This window comes from Hyperolius riggenbachi, chromosome 5 (assembly GCF_040937935.1).
Source record: "Hyperolius riggenbachi isolate aHypRig1 chromosome 5, aHypRig1.pri, whole genome shotgun sequence".
NCBI classification, from domain to species: Eukaryota; Metazoa; Chordata; class Amphibia; order Anura; family Hyperoliidae; genus Hyperolius; species Hyperolius riggenbachi.
Genome location: NC_090650.1, coordinates 404,983,201 through 404,999,763, shown reverse-complemented (window position 1 = coordinate 404,999,763; position 16,563 = coordinate 404,983,201). Strand labels below are relative to the sequence as shown.

At 44.2% G+C, this 16,563-nt stretch overlaps 1 protein-coding gene across 1 annotated transcript in view; it reads left to right on the top strand.

Moving 5' to 3' along the window:
• CSMD3 (CUB and Sushi multiple domains 3) overlaps window positions 1–16,563 on the top strand; it is a 1,539,978-nt gene that overhangs the window by 790,271 nt on the left and 733,144 nt on the right. The window contains exon 12 of the mRNA XM_068237930.1: window positions 1,141–1,262. Coding sequence (XP_068094031.1) covers window positions 1,141–1,262 — 122 coding nt within the window. The remainder of the gene's footprint in view (window positions 1–1,140; window positions 1,263–16,563) is intronic.

The following is a 16,563-nucleotide window of genomic DNA, read 5'->3' as shown; positions in this document are numbered from 1 at the left end:
AACTGCTTGCTGACCTTATAACGCTGATAGGCATGACCATAGCGGCAGCCCCAGAAAATTGTACATTGTACAGCGCTGCGATCTGCAGCAGCGCTGTATTGGGGACAGCTGTGTGATACCGCTGTCCCTCTGGGACACTAGAGAGTGATCGTCTCTCATAGGCAGAAGCCTATGACAGCTGATTGTCTGGATTGGCTAGCTGGGGGGAGGGAGGGGTTTGAGAAAAAAAAATAGTAAAAAATATTAACAAAATAAAGGCATAAATATTTATATAACAAAAAAACACTAGGGAGGGCAATCAGATCCCACCAATAGAGAGTTCTGTTGGTGGGGAGAAAAGAGGGGGGAATCACTTGTGTGCTGTGTTGTGCGGCCCTGCAGCTTGGCCTTAAAGCTGCAGTGGCCTATTTAAAAAAAAATGGCCTGGCCTTTAGGGGGGTTTAACACTGTGGTCCTCAAGAGGTTAAAGAGAAAGATGGTCCATAATGCTGGTTTATATGCTTGTGTATTGTAGTGCTGCTAGCCTACAAGGGGCAGAAAGCTATAAGTGACTGTTTAAATTTTAATGAACAAGGTGCTAATTTAGCCATTCCATTTCCTCTAATCCCAGCGTATCCATTCTACAGGGCGGTACATTTAAAACCGGCCGGCTAATTGCCATGAGTGCATGAGGCAGATGCCAGCCAGCCAAACCCCGCATGCCTGTAATCTCTCACTCCCTGCTGTGTGTGTATGGTCTCTTGCTTTATTGGAGCTAGGTAATTATTATTATTATTGTCATTATTCTCTATTTATATAGCGGTGACATCTTCAGCAGCGCAGTACAGAGTATATTGTCTTGTCAGTTAACTGTCTCTCAGAGGGGCTCACAATCTAATTGTCTAATGTTTTCACACATGCTGCAAAAAAGCCAGAGACCACAAACCCACATGCACAGCAGGGAGGTAGAGAGTGGGCTTGTGCTAAGATAGGTTGGCCAGCACCCCTGCCTACTGTAGGCACTCACGACAATCAGCCATTGCCAGTTTTTAAATGAGCCACCCCGTATACTGGTTCACTGTTATTGGTGTTACTAGTCCTTTTTTGTTTTTCTTTTTTTGTACTAAACAACTTGAACATGTAATTGTTTCTCTCTTCCAGTGAAAACTTGTGGTTCCAGCCTGCAGGGACCCAGTGGCTCCTTCATGTCACCCAACTTTCCATTCCAGTATGACAGTAACGCGCAGTGTGTTTGGGTCATCACAGCTGAAAATCCTAATAAGGCAAGTAATCTCAATATGATTTAAACCTATACTGTACATGCATTATTTTTATGGTTGAATACAAGTAAAAAACAAAACAAAAAACAAACAAAAAAGAACTCTTAAAAGGAACCTGCTGTGAGAGGCATATGGAGGCTTCCATATTGTTTTACTTTAAACAATACTAGTTGCCTGACATCCTGCTGATATATTTGGTCAGTAGTGTCTGAATTATACACCTGAAATAAGCATGCAGCTAATCTTTTCTGATTTTTTTTTTCGTTCAGGTTCTCTTTCAATTTTAGTCCCAATCAATAGTTTAATATACTTGCATTGGCCTCAATTCACTAAGGTCATGCTGGAGATAATAAGGCAAGAGTAAACATGCCACCACACAGTGAGAGAGTTATCTTATATCTTCATTCCTTAAGTTACCTCCTCTGTAGTTAGGTTTCCTCCTATGTAGTTATTTTCACACTCAGTTAATTAACAGCCTGTCTTTAACTTTAGAATTCTGGAGGTATTTTAACCACTTGAGGACCTAGGGCTTTCTACCCCTTAAGGACCGGCCACTTTTTTTCCATTCAGACCACTGCAGCTTTCACGGTTTATTGCTCGCTCATACAACCTACCACCTAAATGAATTTTGGCTCCTTTTCTTGTCACTAATAAAGCTTTCTTTTGGTGCTATTTGATTGCTCCTGCAATTTTTACTTTTTATTATATTCATCAAAAAAGACATGAATTTGGGCAAAAAAATGATTTTTTTAACTTTCTGTGCTGACATTTTTCAAATAAAGTAAAATTTCTGTATACATGCAGCGCGAAAAATGTGGACAAACATGTTTTTGATTAAAAAAAAACCCATTCAGTGTATATTTATTGGTTTGGGTAAAAGTTATAGCGTTTACAAACTATGGTGCAAAAAGTGAATTTTCCCATTTTCAAGCATCTCTGACTTTTCTGACCCCCTGTCATGTTTCATGAGGGGCTAGAATTCCAGGATAGTATAAATACCCCCCAAATGACCCCATTTTGGAAAGAAGACATCCCAAAGTATTCACTGGGAGGCATAGTGAGTTCATAGAAGATATTATTTTTTGTCACAAGTAAGCGGAAAATGACACTTTGTGAGAGAAAAAAAAAAAAAAAGTTTCCATTTCTTCTAACTTGCGACAAAAAAAAATGAAATCTGCCACGGACTCACCATGCCCCTCTCTGAATACCTTGAAGGGTCTACTTTCCAAAATGGGGTCATTTGTGGGGTGTGTTTACTGTCCTGACATTTTGGGGGGTGCTAAATTGTAAGCACCCCTGTAAAGCCTAAAGGTGCTCATTGGACTTTGGACCCCTTAGCGCAGTTAGGCTGCAAAAAAGTGCCACACATGTGGTATTGCCGTACTCAGGAGAAGTAGTATAATGTGTTTTGGGGTGTATTTTTACACATACCCATGCTGGGTGGGAGAAATATCTCTGTAAATGACAATTTGTTAATTTTTTTTACACACAATTGTCCATTTACAGAGATCTTTCTCCCACTCAGCATGGGTATGTGTAAAAATACACCACAAAACACATTATACTACTTCTCCTGAGTACGGCGATACCACATGTGTGGCACTTTTTTGCACCCTAACTGCGCTAAAGGGCCCAAAGTCCAATGAGTACCTTTAGGATTTCACAGGTCATTTTGAGAAATTTCGTTTCAAGACTACTCCTCACGGTTTAGGGCCCCTAAAATGCCAGGGCAGTATAGGAACCCCACAAATGACCCCATTTTAGAAAGAAGACACCCCAAGGTATTCCGTTAGGAGTATGGTGAGTTCATAGAAGATTTTATTTTTTGTCGAAAGTTAGCGGAAAATGACACTTTGCAAATTTTGATGACAGGTGGTCTATGAGGGGGCGAATTTTGTGGAACCGGTCATAAGCAGGGTGGCCTTTTAGATGACAGGTTGTATTGGGCCTGATCTGATGGATAGGAGTGCTAGGGGGGTGACAGGAGGTGATTGATGGGTGTCTCAGGGGGTGGTTAGAGGGGAAAATAGATGCAATCAATGCACTGGGGAGGTGATCGGAAGGGGGTCTGAGGGGGATCTGAGGGTTTGGCCGAGTGATCAGGAGCCCACACGGGGCAAATTGGGGCCTGATCTGATGGGTAGGTGTGCTAGGGGGTGACAGGAGGTGATTGATGGGTGTCTCAAGGTGTGATTAGAGGGGGGAATAGATGCAAGCAATGCACTGGCGAGGTGATCAGGGCTGGGGTCTGAGGGCATTCTGAGGGTGTGGGCAGGTGATTGAGTGCCCTAGGGGCAGATAGGGGTCTAAACTGATAGGTAGCAGTGACAGGGGGTGATTGATGGGTAATTAGTGCGTGTTTAGGGTAGAGAATAGATGGAAACACTGCGCTTGGGTGGTGATCTGATGTCGGATCTGCGGGCGATCTATTGGTGTGTGTGGGTGATCAGTTTGCCCGCAAGGGGCAGGTTAGGGGCTGATTGATGGGTGGCAGTGACAGCGGGTGATTGATGGGTGGCAGTGACAGGGGGTGATTGATGGGTGGCAGTGACAGGGGGTGATTGATGGGTGATTGATAGGTGATTGACAGGTAATCAGTGGGTTATTACAGGGGAGAACAGATGTAAATATTGCACTGGCGAATTGATAAGGGGGGGTCTGAGGGCAATCTGAGCGTGTAGGCGGGCGATTGGGTGCCCGCAAGGGGCAGATTAGGGTCTGATCTGATGGGTAACAGTGACAGGTGGTGATAGGGGGTGATTGATGGGTGATTGATTGGTAATTAGTGGGTGTTTAGAGGAGAGAATAGATGGAAACACTGCGCTTGGGTGGTGATCTGATGTCGGATCTGCGGGCGATCTATTGGTGTGGGTGGGTGATCAGTTTGCCCGCAAGGGGCAGGTTAGGGGCTGATTGTTGGGTGGCAGTGACAGGGGGTGATTGATGGGTGATAGGTGATTGGCAGGTGATTGACAGGTGATCAGTGGGTTATTACAGGGAAGGACAGATGTAATTAATGCACTGGCGAATTGATAGGGGGGGGGGGGGTCTGAGGGCAATCTGAGCGTGTGGGCGGGTGATTGGGTGCCCGCAAGGGGCAGATTAGGGTCTGATCTGATAGGTAACAGTGACAGGTGGTGATAGGGGGTGATTGATGGGTGATTGATGGGTAATTAGTGGGTGTTTAGAGAAGATAACAGATGTAAACGATACATTTGGGAGGTAATCTGACGGCGGGTTTGCGGGCGATCTAATGGTGTGGGTGGGTGATCAGATTGCCCGCAAGGGGCAGGTTAGGGGCTGATTGATGGGTGGCAGTGACAGGGGGTGATTGATGGGTGATAGGTGATTGGCAGGTGATTGACAGGTGATCAGTGGGTTATTACAGGGAAGAACAGATGTAACTAATGCACTGGTGAATTGATAAGGGGGGGTCAGAGGGCAATCTGAGCGTGTGGGCGGGTGATTGGGTGCCCGCAAGGGGCAGATTAGGGTCTGATCTGATAGGTAAAAGTGACAGGTGGTGATAGGGGGTGATTGATGGGTGATTGATGGGTAATTAGTGGGTGTTTAGAGGAGAGAATAGATGTAAACAATGGATTTGGGAGGTGATCTGATGTCGGATCTGCGGGCGATCTATTGGTGTGGGGGGGGGTGATCAGATTGCCCGCAAGGGGCAGGTTAGGGGCTGATTGATGGGTGGCAGTGACAGGGGGTGATTGACGGGTGATTGACAGGTGATTGACAGGTGATTGACAGGTGATTGACAGGTGATTGACAGGTGATCAGGGGGATAGATGCATACAGTAAACAGGGGGGGGTGGTCTGCGGGGGGGGTCTGGGGAGAATCTGAGGGGTGGGGGGTGATCAGGAGGGGGCAGGGAGCAGGGGGGGGATAAAAAAAAAATAGCGTTGACAGATAGTGACAGGGAGTGATTGATGGGTGATTAGGGGGGTGATTGGGTGCAAACAGGGGTCTGGGGGGTGGGCAGGGGGGGGTCTGATGGGTGCTGTGGGCGATCTGGGGCAGGGGGGGAGAAATCAGTGTGCTTGGGTGCAGACTAGGGTGGCTGCAGCCTGCCCTGGTGGTCCCTCGGACACTGGGACCACCAGGGCAGGAGGCAGCCTGTATAATACACTTTGTAAACATTACAAAGTGTATTATACACTTTGTATGCGGCGATCGCGGGGTTAACATCCCGCCGGCGCTTCCGTATAGCCGGCGGGATGTTGCGGCGGGCGAGCGGTGACAGGCGCCGGCGGAGGATCGCGTCACGGATGACGCAATCGCTCCGCCCATGCCCTTAGAAGGACCGCCGCCTCTGTGGGTGAGCCGGTCCTTCAGGGCTCCACTTCCCGGCCGCCCCTGTGCGTTAGGCGGTCGGGAAGTGGTTAAGGATTGAAGAGTTAACTTAAAGACAGAAGAGTTAACTTTAGGTTTGCCTGAGGTAAAATGTTTCCTGAATACTACATGCATCATCACCATGGTAACAACTCTAGAAACATTATTAAAGACAGGAGATAAGCTTAGTGAATTGAGGCCATTGTTGATTGCAGAGTTTTAGGGTCATCCAGCTGGAATCTCCATGCAATGGATGTGCTCACCTTAGACACAATAGGGTTGATTCACTATCCCATGGCTAAATTCCCAAACACCGCAATGGTACCAGTAATTGTACCACTAGTATACCTTGTATTGCACCATCAGCTGTACATGCATACCATTTGCATTGCTATGGTAACAGACATTACACAAGTACCATAATGGGCTTGATTCACAAAGCGGTGCTAACCTAGTTAGCACGCCTAAAGACTTTTGGGCGTGATAAGCAGTGCACTAAGTAGGTTAGCACCGCTTTGAGGGAAAAACTCCATGAAACCCTATGAAACTCCATGAAACCCTATGCGAAGTTTCGCGAGCACCGGACTTTGCGCGCGAAACGTCGCATAGGGTTTCATGGCGTTGCGCGCGTTAAACTTTGCACGCGTAAAAGTTTACGTGCAAAACTTAATGCGCGAGTTTATTTTATCATGCCTAAACTGAGTTTGGTATGATAATGGGCTTTTCAAGAGCGTGCTGACAGTTAGCATGGCTTTGTGAATCAAGCCCAATGTGTGTTACCATAGCAATGCGAGCATTGCCCATGTACAGTGGGTTGCGCTGATTGCACAAGCACTCTACACTAGTGACATAAGTACCGGTAAAATTGCAGTGCACTGTCAGCACACAGCAGTTTTATCATAAGATAGTGAATCAACCCCTTTGAGAGCTTCGAACAGCAGTATACATTCATTATTGATAAGAGCTCCATTTTATTGAAGATGTGTGTCAGGAATAACTTTGATACGTTCAATGCATGAACAGATATGAGGATTTGCCTTTATATTTTCTGGTTTGTGGTCTGTAGATCTTTTTTAGTCATCTATTCATCCCGGGAAGGAACAGGAAGTCTGTAGCTATGTGACATCCTCTGTGTATGGGAGAATGACAGTTGATTCCACTGACATGATTTTCCTGCTTCTGACTGCCATTTTGCAGAGCAGGTTTACAACTGAAACAAGAAATATGACTAGTGTCTATGGATAATCGGCAACAATGCTTCCCACATATGTGACTCATGTCACATGACTCATGCTTCATGTTTATTTCTCACACAGTTCACCAATGGGAGAAGCTTAGTGACACAGGAAGGGCTGAGTGTAATTTATGACTTCTCCAGTTATACTCATGGCCTGGGACAACTAATAGGCTATCTTGCTATACATCAAATAAACCCCCCACCATTGATGACAATAAAGCCTATGAGATGTAGATGCACCCATTGCCAGCTTGAAGCAGATGCATAATTTGCCTGCTGACTGCACACACAGTCACTGTGCCACCTCTTAGATGGTAGCATCATGTGAACGAAGATCAGGAGGAACTGTGATCAGTTGACCAGATGAATAATCTGTTAACAAAGTTATGCAGCTGTTTTATATCAATTAAACTGTATTGCAATAGATTAGGGGTCTCTCGAAGCTCTTCTTGCCCGGATGGGGGCTTAAATGCTATGCTAAGTTATTTATGTACAAGCATAACCTTAAGAGTGTATAACTACTATCAGCAGAGAAGTGATGTGACACTCCTGACAAATCCCTGACAAACTAGAAGTTACATGAAGACTGCTTCTGCAGCTGAACAATTAGCAAATGTTGAAGGTATTGCCTCCTTCCACACAGGCAAATTCTTCAGTGGCCATTTTTTTCCCTTAATTTAGTCTCTGTGTTCTTGAGATAAATGATCTGTCATTATGTTATATGAAAAAGAAATATGCACTAATTCATTGCCCGACTTTAGGTATGAGGCAGTTTTTTTTTTATTAGCTTGGGTGCCCATTCTCAGCAATACTGACAATTTGGGAATGCTGTGCTGATGAACACTGACCCACATTGCTTAAAGGATGTCCAAAGCGAGGGGGATTATACAGGAAAATCATAACTATTAACAAGGTTGCCCAAACGTTTGCATCCCACTGTACACATCAAATTAATTATCCAATAAGTTTATTTTTACTTCTTGTTCACTTTAACCGCTTCTGGACTGCGCCTATTGAAATCTATGCCCTGTTTTGGACCTGTTATGCCTGCCAGGGCGTAGATTTCAATTAGCCCGCTGCACTCTTCTGCTGTTACCACAAATGGCACCATTCTCCCACCGCTGCAGACCACTCGTCCTGCTGTCGGTATGACAGCAGAGCTCCATGACCCGATTAGGAGCTGATTTAATTGGCTCCTGACCCCATAATCACTGTGAGCCAATCTTATTGGCTCCTTTCTGGCTCACAGAGCTCTGTTGTCATAGCGATGGCTGAGCGAGTTGGCTTTAGCAAGGGGTGAGCGGCGTCAGCAGCAGCGATTTCGTGCAGCGAGATGTTGGTAAGCCACATTTTGGTACCAGCAGTCTCTGGTTTTTAAGTGGCCAGATAATGCTGGTAATGAAGTGGTTAAATAACATCATATGGTTAATGTACACATTCTAGGAACATGCATGCAAGAAAGTTTCTGTCACCATATAAATCAATAATAAATAATAGTAGATTCTGGGCTCAGATGCAGCTAACGTCCCTCCTGTCTGAGTATGAGGCTTTACTGCCAGATAGATATGCTGAGACCCACTAACGACTCTTTCTGTTTTAGCTCTATAACAACACATTTCATGGCCCTCAGTGCAAAAGCTATGACGATAATGGCATCGTTGCTCATTGGTGTTTTTGGTAACTAAACATATTGCTTATTTTATTCTTCGGGCACCTCTGACCTTTCAATTTGTTGCTTAAGAATATTAGATAAGTTCAGTGGGCTGTTACAGCTGCCCTGCATTCCTTAATCCATAATATCAGAACACACACAGGCATAGTTCAGCATTGTCCTTCGTTTGAACTGCTAAAGAGGTGGACTGAGACAAAAGAGAAAAAAAACAAAAAGAAAAGACTTCCCAGTAAAAGAGCCTCTCCACCGTTGCATGGCTCCTAGCATTTTATGTGATATTTAAGCAGGTATTAAGGAAACCGTTCGGTAAATTCCCCGCAGAGTCTTGCAGTGTGGCCGAAATTAAACATGACTTTTACAATATTGCCGGAATTCTTAATGTTCTCGGTGCATTGATTGCACTCATGTATCATTAGTGGTGTCTTTCAGGCATAAAGCTATGCTTAAGAACATGAAATTGGTCATTTCCAGATGCCGCCTGTCAGTAAATCCCACCACTATTGAAAGCTCTCTTTGTTATGCTTTGGTTGAAAATGATTCTTCTCCTTCAAGCCCATTGCAGCAAGAACAATACCTGGTGTCTGTCTATAGCCAAAGGCCGCTGCATGCAGTTGGTTTAAAAGAAAACAGCGAGTGGGTAATCGAATCTCCAGGAGCTCAATTTACTACCACCGTTTGAAATACCATTTGTGATGTAGTCAAGAGTATTATTACTATTATTATTGCTACTATTTATTAATATATGGAGCAAGGAACGTAGTGGTTAGCTCTCTTGCCTTGCAGCGCTGGGTCCCCAGGTTGTAATCCCAGCCAGGGCACTATCTGCACAGAGTTTGTATGTTCTCCCAGTGTCTGTGTGGGTCTTCTCCAGGCAGTCTAGTTTCATTCCATATCACAAAAAAAACATATAGATAAGTTAATTGGCTTCTGACTAAATTGGCCCTAGACTACAATACATACACTACACGATACATACATAGACATATGACTATGAAAGGGATTAGATTGTGAGCCCCTCTGAGTGACATTTAGTGGTGCCACAGTATACTCTGTACAGCGCTGCAGAAGATGTTGGTGCTATAAAAAATACTAAATAAAAATAATAATATTGTCTGTGGGGCTGTACTGAATAAGAGGTAAAGGGGTGGGGTGGGGGGTGCTTAACTAAAAATTATAGGGGCCACCTGCAAATCTTTTACTGCCCCTGCCCTCAATGTTCGTACACTTTTTCTTGCTTATCCCTGGTGACCCTCAAAGCCAGAGGGTCCATCTTTCAAGGGTCATAAAACATCATAATATAAAACACTTATAACAAGTGTAGTCCAGGGATGGTCATAGTCAGCCAACTTCGCTACGCTGGAACCACTCGTAGTTTTACGCAATTACGCTTCGCCAAACTACGGCTTCGAAATCAAATATTCGCTTCATATGTATTTCATACACTACACGTTAAAATACGCAATTACGCGTAGTGCGAAGCGCAGTGTATGCGGATGCTTATGCCCGTATGCAGAAACGTTTACGCATGAATTCCTCTTTATATGCTTGGACCGGGAACTTTTCTATGCGTACATTCCTCTTTCCAATGCGTACATTTGTAAGCATGCAATCGCACGCGGAAAATTAGACGCAAGTAACGCATTCGTAGTTCACTACGCAATACACATGTTAACTACGCATAGTGGGTGTAAGCTATGTGTAGCGGTACTTCGCTACGCGTGAATTCGTATGCGTAGGTTTGAAACTTCACCTACGAACTACGATGCGTAAATTCGCACTGGCGTAGTTTCTGCTCATCCCTGGTGTAGTCACAAAAACACTCGATTTGAAGGATGGACCCTTCTGTCAGAGGGATTACAGTAGTAGTTGGGCCCCCCCTTACAACTCTTGGCCCCTCTGTGGTTGCAGGGGCTGCTCCCCTGTAGTTACACCCCTGAGAGCAAGTGCTTATATAAGGTCAAACTGATCAATTACCCAGGACCCCAAACTCATTAGGGGGGTTTACAAGAGCTGTGGAGAACTTCCCTTCTTTTCTGTAATAGTCACTCCCTCTCCAGAGCAGGTGTTGTGGTGGCCAAACTTTTTATAGGTTAGGGAGTCAAGGAGTCTTCATTGCTATATGACACCTTAAAACCTTTAAAACCAGAGCCTCCTGTCATATTGCACCTATTCTCTGGAACGCCTTACCGCAATCAGTCCAGACAGCTCCACCCTGGAAGTGTTTCAGCCTAGCTACCTTTTTAGTCTTGCACTTGAAGACATGTAGCCTAATCCCACTTACTGCTAATTACTGCACTTAAACCAACCATACAGGAGAAAGGTGCTTTTCATGTGCTGTTTTCCTTTTCTTTTTGGGACCTGCTCCACTAATTTCCTATATCCAGATGCTTCAGTGATACACTGGTTGTCTCCTTTTCAACAGTATCTCGACTGTACCAAAGTCACCTGCTTTGAGATGAGGGAGATGAATAGCAACCTGCGCTCCAATCATCCGTCTTCTGCAATATATGTTCAATTTTGTATGTTTTCACTTTAGAATACTTACTTAAGAAGCTGGTTTCCATAATTTATTTTAGAAGGCACTTTGGTCTCACCACAGTATCCCACGACCTAACATCAGCATCTGGGGACCTCAGTACAGAATACTATGACCCCAGTACAGCATTATTTGACCTCAGCAGAGCATACTGTGACCTCAATTCAACACACTGTAACCTCGGCACAGTATCTTCTGATCTATGATCATAAATATCTTCCATCACAACTGTCCGTAAGACTATGTTTAGTGTTACTGCTAAACACAGAGGCTAAGCACATCGTAGAGTAGACACTGGGGAGAATGGGAAAGAATCCGTCTCTTGTATGGAACTCATCTCATGAATCTGAGACAATTATATAGAGTTAGCATTACAAATGACTAACGTGAGATCTATTAGTTACTGAGACTGCACTTGCCTGGCAGATGTAAATAAACAATGATAAATAAATAATATTCTTATAAATATATTGTGATATCCACGATAACCGGCACCATCAATAAGTATATGCTCTTTTATTTTTGCAGAAAATGCATTACAGCAATCCAAGCAACGTTTCAGGGCAGCCGCCCCTTTATCAAGCTATGCTGTCAATGTACAAACATACAATGAATTCACTTCTCAATTTATACGCCAGTATAGGCAGCCTAGAGCCAATTACACAACACTATTAGGTCATCTGACCCGTCTCTAAGGTCCCACCTCATGCGGACCTGATAGAGAACTTCAGGGCTAAGGCTGCTATTGGAGGATTCAAACCTCCAACCCACCCCCGCCCCATACCTCTCCAACGGCTGCGAGCACCGGCTCCTCCCCTGGTGCTGGGTCCTCTCTGCAGCCACTCCCAGCAGGCCGCCACAACGGCGGACCTGATGGGGAACTTTGGCCGCATGACGCACAGGAGCGGGGCTAAGCCCCGCCCCTTGCGTCTCCCCAGCAACCACAGACGCCGGCGGCGGGATACGCCGCAAGCGCTGTGAGATGTAAACAAAGGAGGTGTCAGCAGTCGCAGCCAATGGAAGGAGACCTCTCCACGCAGCACTACGCATGGCAGCCGTATAGCATAAATCACAGAGTACACACATAAGTACATGGACGACCTCTAGAAGGAGATCAACCAGGTAGAGGTTCAAGGTAGCATCCATAATTCATTTCTATTCATTCATAATAATGTGAAACTGTCGTGGCATTGAGAGACTGATGTCCAACTACAACACAACCACCAAATAGCATGACACATGGGCACCCAATCAAAACGATAGGTATACATAAATCACGCTATGTCATATTAAAGCTACAAATTACAGTAGCCCCAAAAAAAGGGAATTAAAAAACCTCTTAAAAGCTGGACAGAATGGAACATGTGGGCCGAGTAAATAAAACAATCAAATAAATGGCAGCAGATCTAACTCTCTATTTAGGCCCCGCGGTTCCATTGTGTCCAGCTTTTTAATCCAAAAAGCCTCTCTGTACAGTAATTTTTTTAATCTGTCCCCTCCTCTCCTAAGAGGCCCAACTTGTTCAATAATCATAAATCTTAATTGACTCACATGATGTCTAGCCTGCTGAAAATGATAAGCAACCGCCTGGTCAGTCAAAGATTCCCTAATCGCATGTTTATGGGATGACAAACGTTTTTTAATCTTCTGAGTGGTCTGTCCTATGTACAGTAAACCGCACGGACACTTTAATGCATACACAACATAGCTAGAATCACACGTGAAACAATCCCGTATTTTAAATTTAGTACCTTTATGGGGGTGTTGAATTTGATCCCCCCTAATGACTGAATTGCAGTGTACGCAATTCATGCATGGATATGTCCCTCTGCGACTGGATTTTGACTGATCCTGCGGGCTGGAGTCTGCTCTTACCAACTGGTCACGTAAATTGGGGGCCCTTTTATAAGAGATAAGTGGAGGGTTTTTAAATTGTAAAATATCAGGAAAGCTGTCAGAAAGTAAATACCAGTGTTTTTTAATAATTTTAGCTATATCATCACTTCTTGTGTTATATCTTGTTACAAATGGTATTCTCTCCTTGACATCTCTCCGTTGGACACCAACTCTAGCACCACCTTCCATAACCCTAGATCTCGCCCCTTGAACTATGTCTTTAGGGTATCCTCTCTGAATGAATTTGTCTTGCATCTCCTCTATCCTCTGTGTCTTTACCCCATCATCATCCACTATTCTATGGACTCTCTGAAATTGTCCCACTGGGACGGATCTCCTAGTAGCCCACGGATGGAAACTCCCAAAATGCAACAGGGAGTTCACATCCGTGGGCTTGATATAGAGATCCGTGACCAGTTTCCGATCCCTGCACATAACAAGTGTATCCAAGTAACTAATCTGTTCTGTAGAACTATGGGTCGTGAGTCTAATTTCAGGACACCTCTGCATCAGTTGTTCCACAAACTCAAGTAGGGTCGAATGCGGCCCCGCCCACACGCAAAAAACATCATCAATATAACGAAACCATTGTACTGCATGCTTTTGAAACAATTGGTTAGAATAAACAAACATATCTTCATACACTCCCATGTAGATGTTTGCGTAGGACGGGGCCACATTCGACCCCATAGCTGTGCCCCTCATCTGCATATAAAACTGTTCTTCAAACCTAAAATAATTACATTTAAGCACTATCTCAAGTAAAGTGCAGATGAACCGTATCTGTTGTACAGATAAATCAGATGACGTTTCTAGCATATATTGCACTGCTTCCAAACCCCCCTCATGGGGTATGGACGTGTATAAGCTTTCAACGTCCATAGTAACTAATAACCATCCATCTTCTAGTGGGGGCATATTTCTAAGAATATTCAAAAACATCTGTGTATCCTTGAGATATGACTTCAAAGAAGCCACATATGGTCGAAGTACTTGATCTAAATATTTAGCTAGTGGGGCCAAAACAGAGTCCATTCCAGCGACTATTGGTCTACCCGGGGGATTGTCCAAGCTTTTGTGTATCTTCGGACAGATATATATTACTGGAGTTACAGGAAAGGGCTGTATTAAAAATTCTGCCAGCTTCTCATCAATAATGCCCTGGGACCTGGCTGTAGATACAACTTCACCAACTTTCTCCTGAATGTCCTTTATGGGATCACATGGTATCAATTTATACGTTGTCACATCAGCCAATTGTCGTAACACTTCCTTTCGATATTGATTAGTATCCATAACAACTATGGCCCCGCCTTTGTCAGCGGGCTTGATTGTAATAGCCACGTTATTCATCAGCTCCTTAATAGCCATTCTCTCTGCTTTGTTAATATTAGAGCGGACTTGTAAACCCACATGGTTAGATTTCTTTATCAGAAGGTCCACTTCCTCCTGTACTTTTTTGATATATATATCGAGTATCTGACATGAACCTGGTTGGAATTTACTTTTAGTCCGTAACGCTGTATCCCGTAGGCTAAGGACATCTGTTTCAGTAGTTTGAGTCCGCGTATTCTCATAGGGTCTCGGAATTGAAAAGAAATATTTCAATTTTATGGCTCTAAAGAACCGTTGCAGTTCAATATCTATCTCCAATGGATCTGGGAAGTTGGTAGGTGAAAAGGACAGGCCATAGTTGAGGGCAGATAGTTGAGACGGGGTCAGTGTCACAGAGGATATGTTGACTACAATTACTTCTTTTGTTGTCTGGGTTGGCGAGACCGCAGTCGGTCTCTGATGCCGCCTCCTCCCTCTCCTCTGCCGGCCACCCCTCCGCGTCCGTCCTGGTTTGTTGATACATCTGAAAAACCCTCCTGTGAGGAGCTACTGAGTGCTTCAGTGGAGTCTGGCATTTCACCGCCTTGCGGTCTTTTACCCTCAGGATCACCTGGTCTGGGTCTACGGATAGGTCTAGGTCTCCCGGCCGGTCGTTGCCAGGAGTATACATAACCAAGGTTATAGTCGTGTTCGTCACGTTGAAACTTATCCCTTTTAATTGTTTCAATCTGTTTCTGATGTGCATCTATAATAGTCACAAGTTCAGACGAAAATTGCTCATAGTCATCCAATGAAATCAATGCTTTAGGTCTATCCTTCAGATTGATGCGTTGTACTGTCAACCTTGGTAATTCCTCCTGTATTTTTTCTATGGTAAGTGTCATGGCGTCAAATGATGCCTTGTTCCATATTAGGCTCCACCGATGGCAAAAGGGTTTATCTGTAGGAAACATTATCGGTGCTACATTAGAACGCATCCCTCGAGGTATTCGTTTTACTGTGTGATATTCGGCCAAAGTCTTGGCATGAAGTTCCAGGGTAGTGTACATCTTAGCGACTTTTATAATTTGTTTCCGAATATTCTTGTCATCGGCCACATTCAAGAATGATACCTCTGTTGACACCTGTGCCATTATCCTGGAGGTCTCCTCAGGAGTGTAGGAGAACGTAGGCGAGTCAATGTCTGTTTCCTCCATACTGGAATAAGTAGCAAGGGTGCACACACAAATTGTGCAGGAGCAATATCCTAGTATTCGTAAATTGTGGAGCACTCCTCAATACACAAAAGCTTGGACAATCCCCCGGGTAGACCAATAGTCGCTGGAATGGACTCTGTTTTGGCCCCACTAGCTAAATATTTAGATCAAGTACTTCGACCATATGTGGCTTCTTTGAAGTCATATCTCAAGGACACACAGATGTTTTTGAATATTCTTAGAAATATGCCCCCACTAGAAGATGGATGGTTATTAGTTACTATGGACGTTGAAAGCTTATACACGTCCATACCCCATGAGGGGGGTTTGGAAGCAGTGCAATATATGCTAGAAACGGCATCTGATTTATCTGTACAACAGATACGGTTCATCTGCACTTTACTTGAGATAGTGCTTAAATGTAATTATTTTAGGTTTGAAGAACAGTTTTATATGCAGATGAGGGGCACAGCTATGGGGTTGAATGTGGCCCCGTCCTACGCAAACATCTACATGGGAGTGTATGAAGATATGTTTGTTTATTCTAACCAATTGTTTCAAAAGCATGCAGTACAATGGTTTCGTTATATTGATGATGTTTTTTGCGTGTGGGCGGGGCCGCATTCGACCCTACTTGAGTTTGTGGAGCAACTGATGCAGAGGTGTCCTGAAATTAGACTCACGACCCATAGTTCTACAGAACAGATTAGTTACTTGGATACACTTGTTATGTGCAGGGATCGGAAACTGGTCACGGATCTCTATATCAAGCCCACGGATGTGAACTCCCTGTTGCATTTTGGGAGTTTCCATCCGTGGGCTACTAGGAGATCCGTCCCAGTGGGACAATTTCAGAGAGTCCATAGAATAGTGGATGATGATGGGGTAAAGACACAGAGGATAGAGGAGATGCAAGACAAATTCATTCAGAGAGGATACCCTAAAGACATAGTTCAAGGGGCGAGATCTAGGGTTATGGAAGGTGGTGCTAGAGTTGGTGTCCAACGGAGAGATGTCAAGGAGAGAATACCATTTGTAACAAGATATAACACAAGAAGTGATGATATAGCTAAAATTATTAAAAAACACT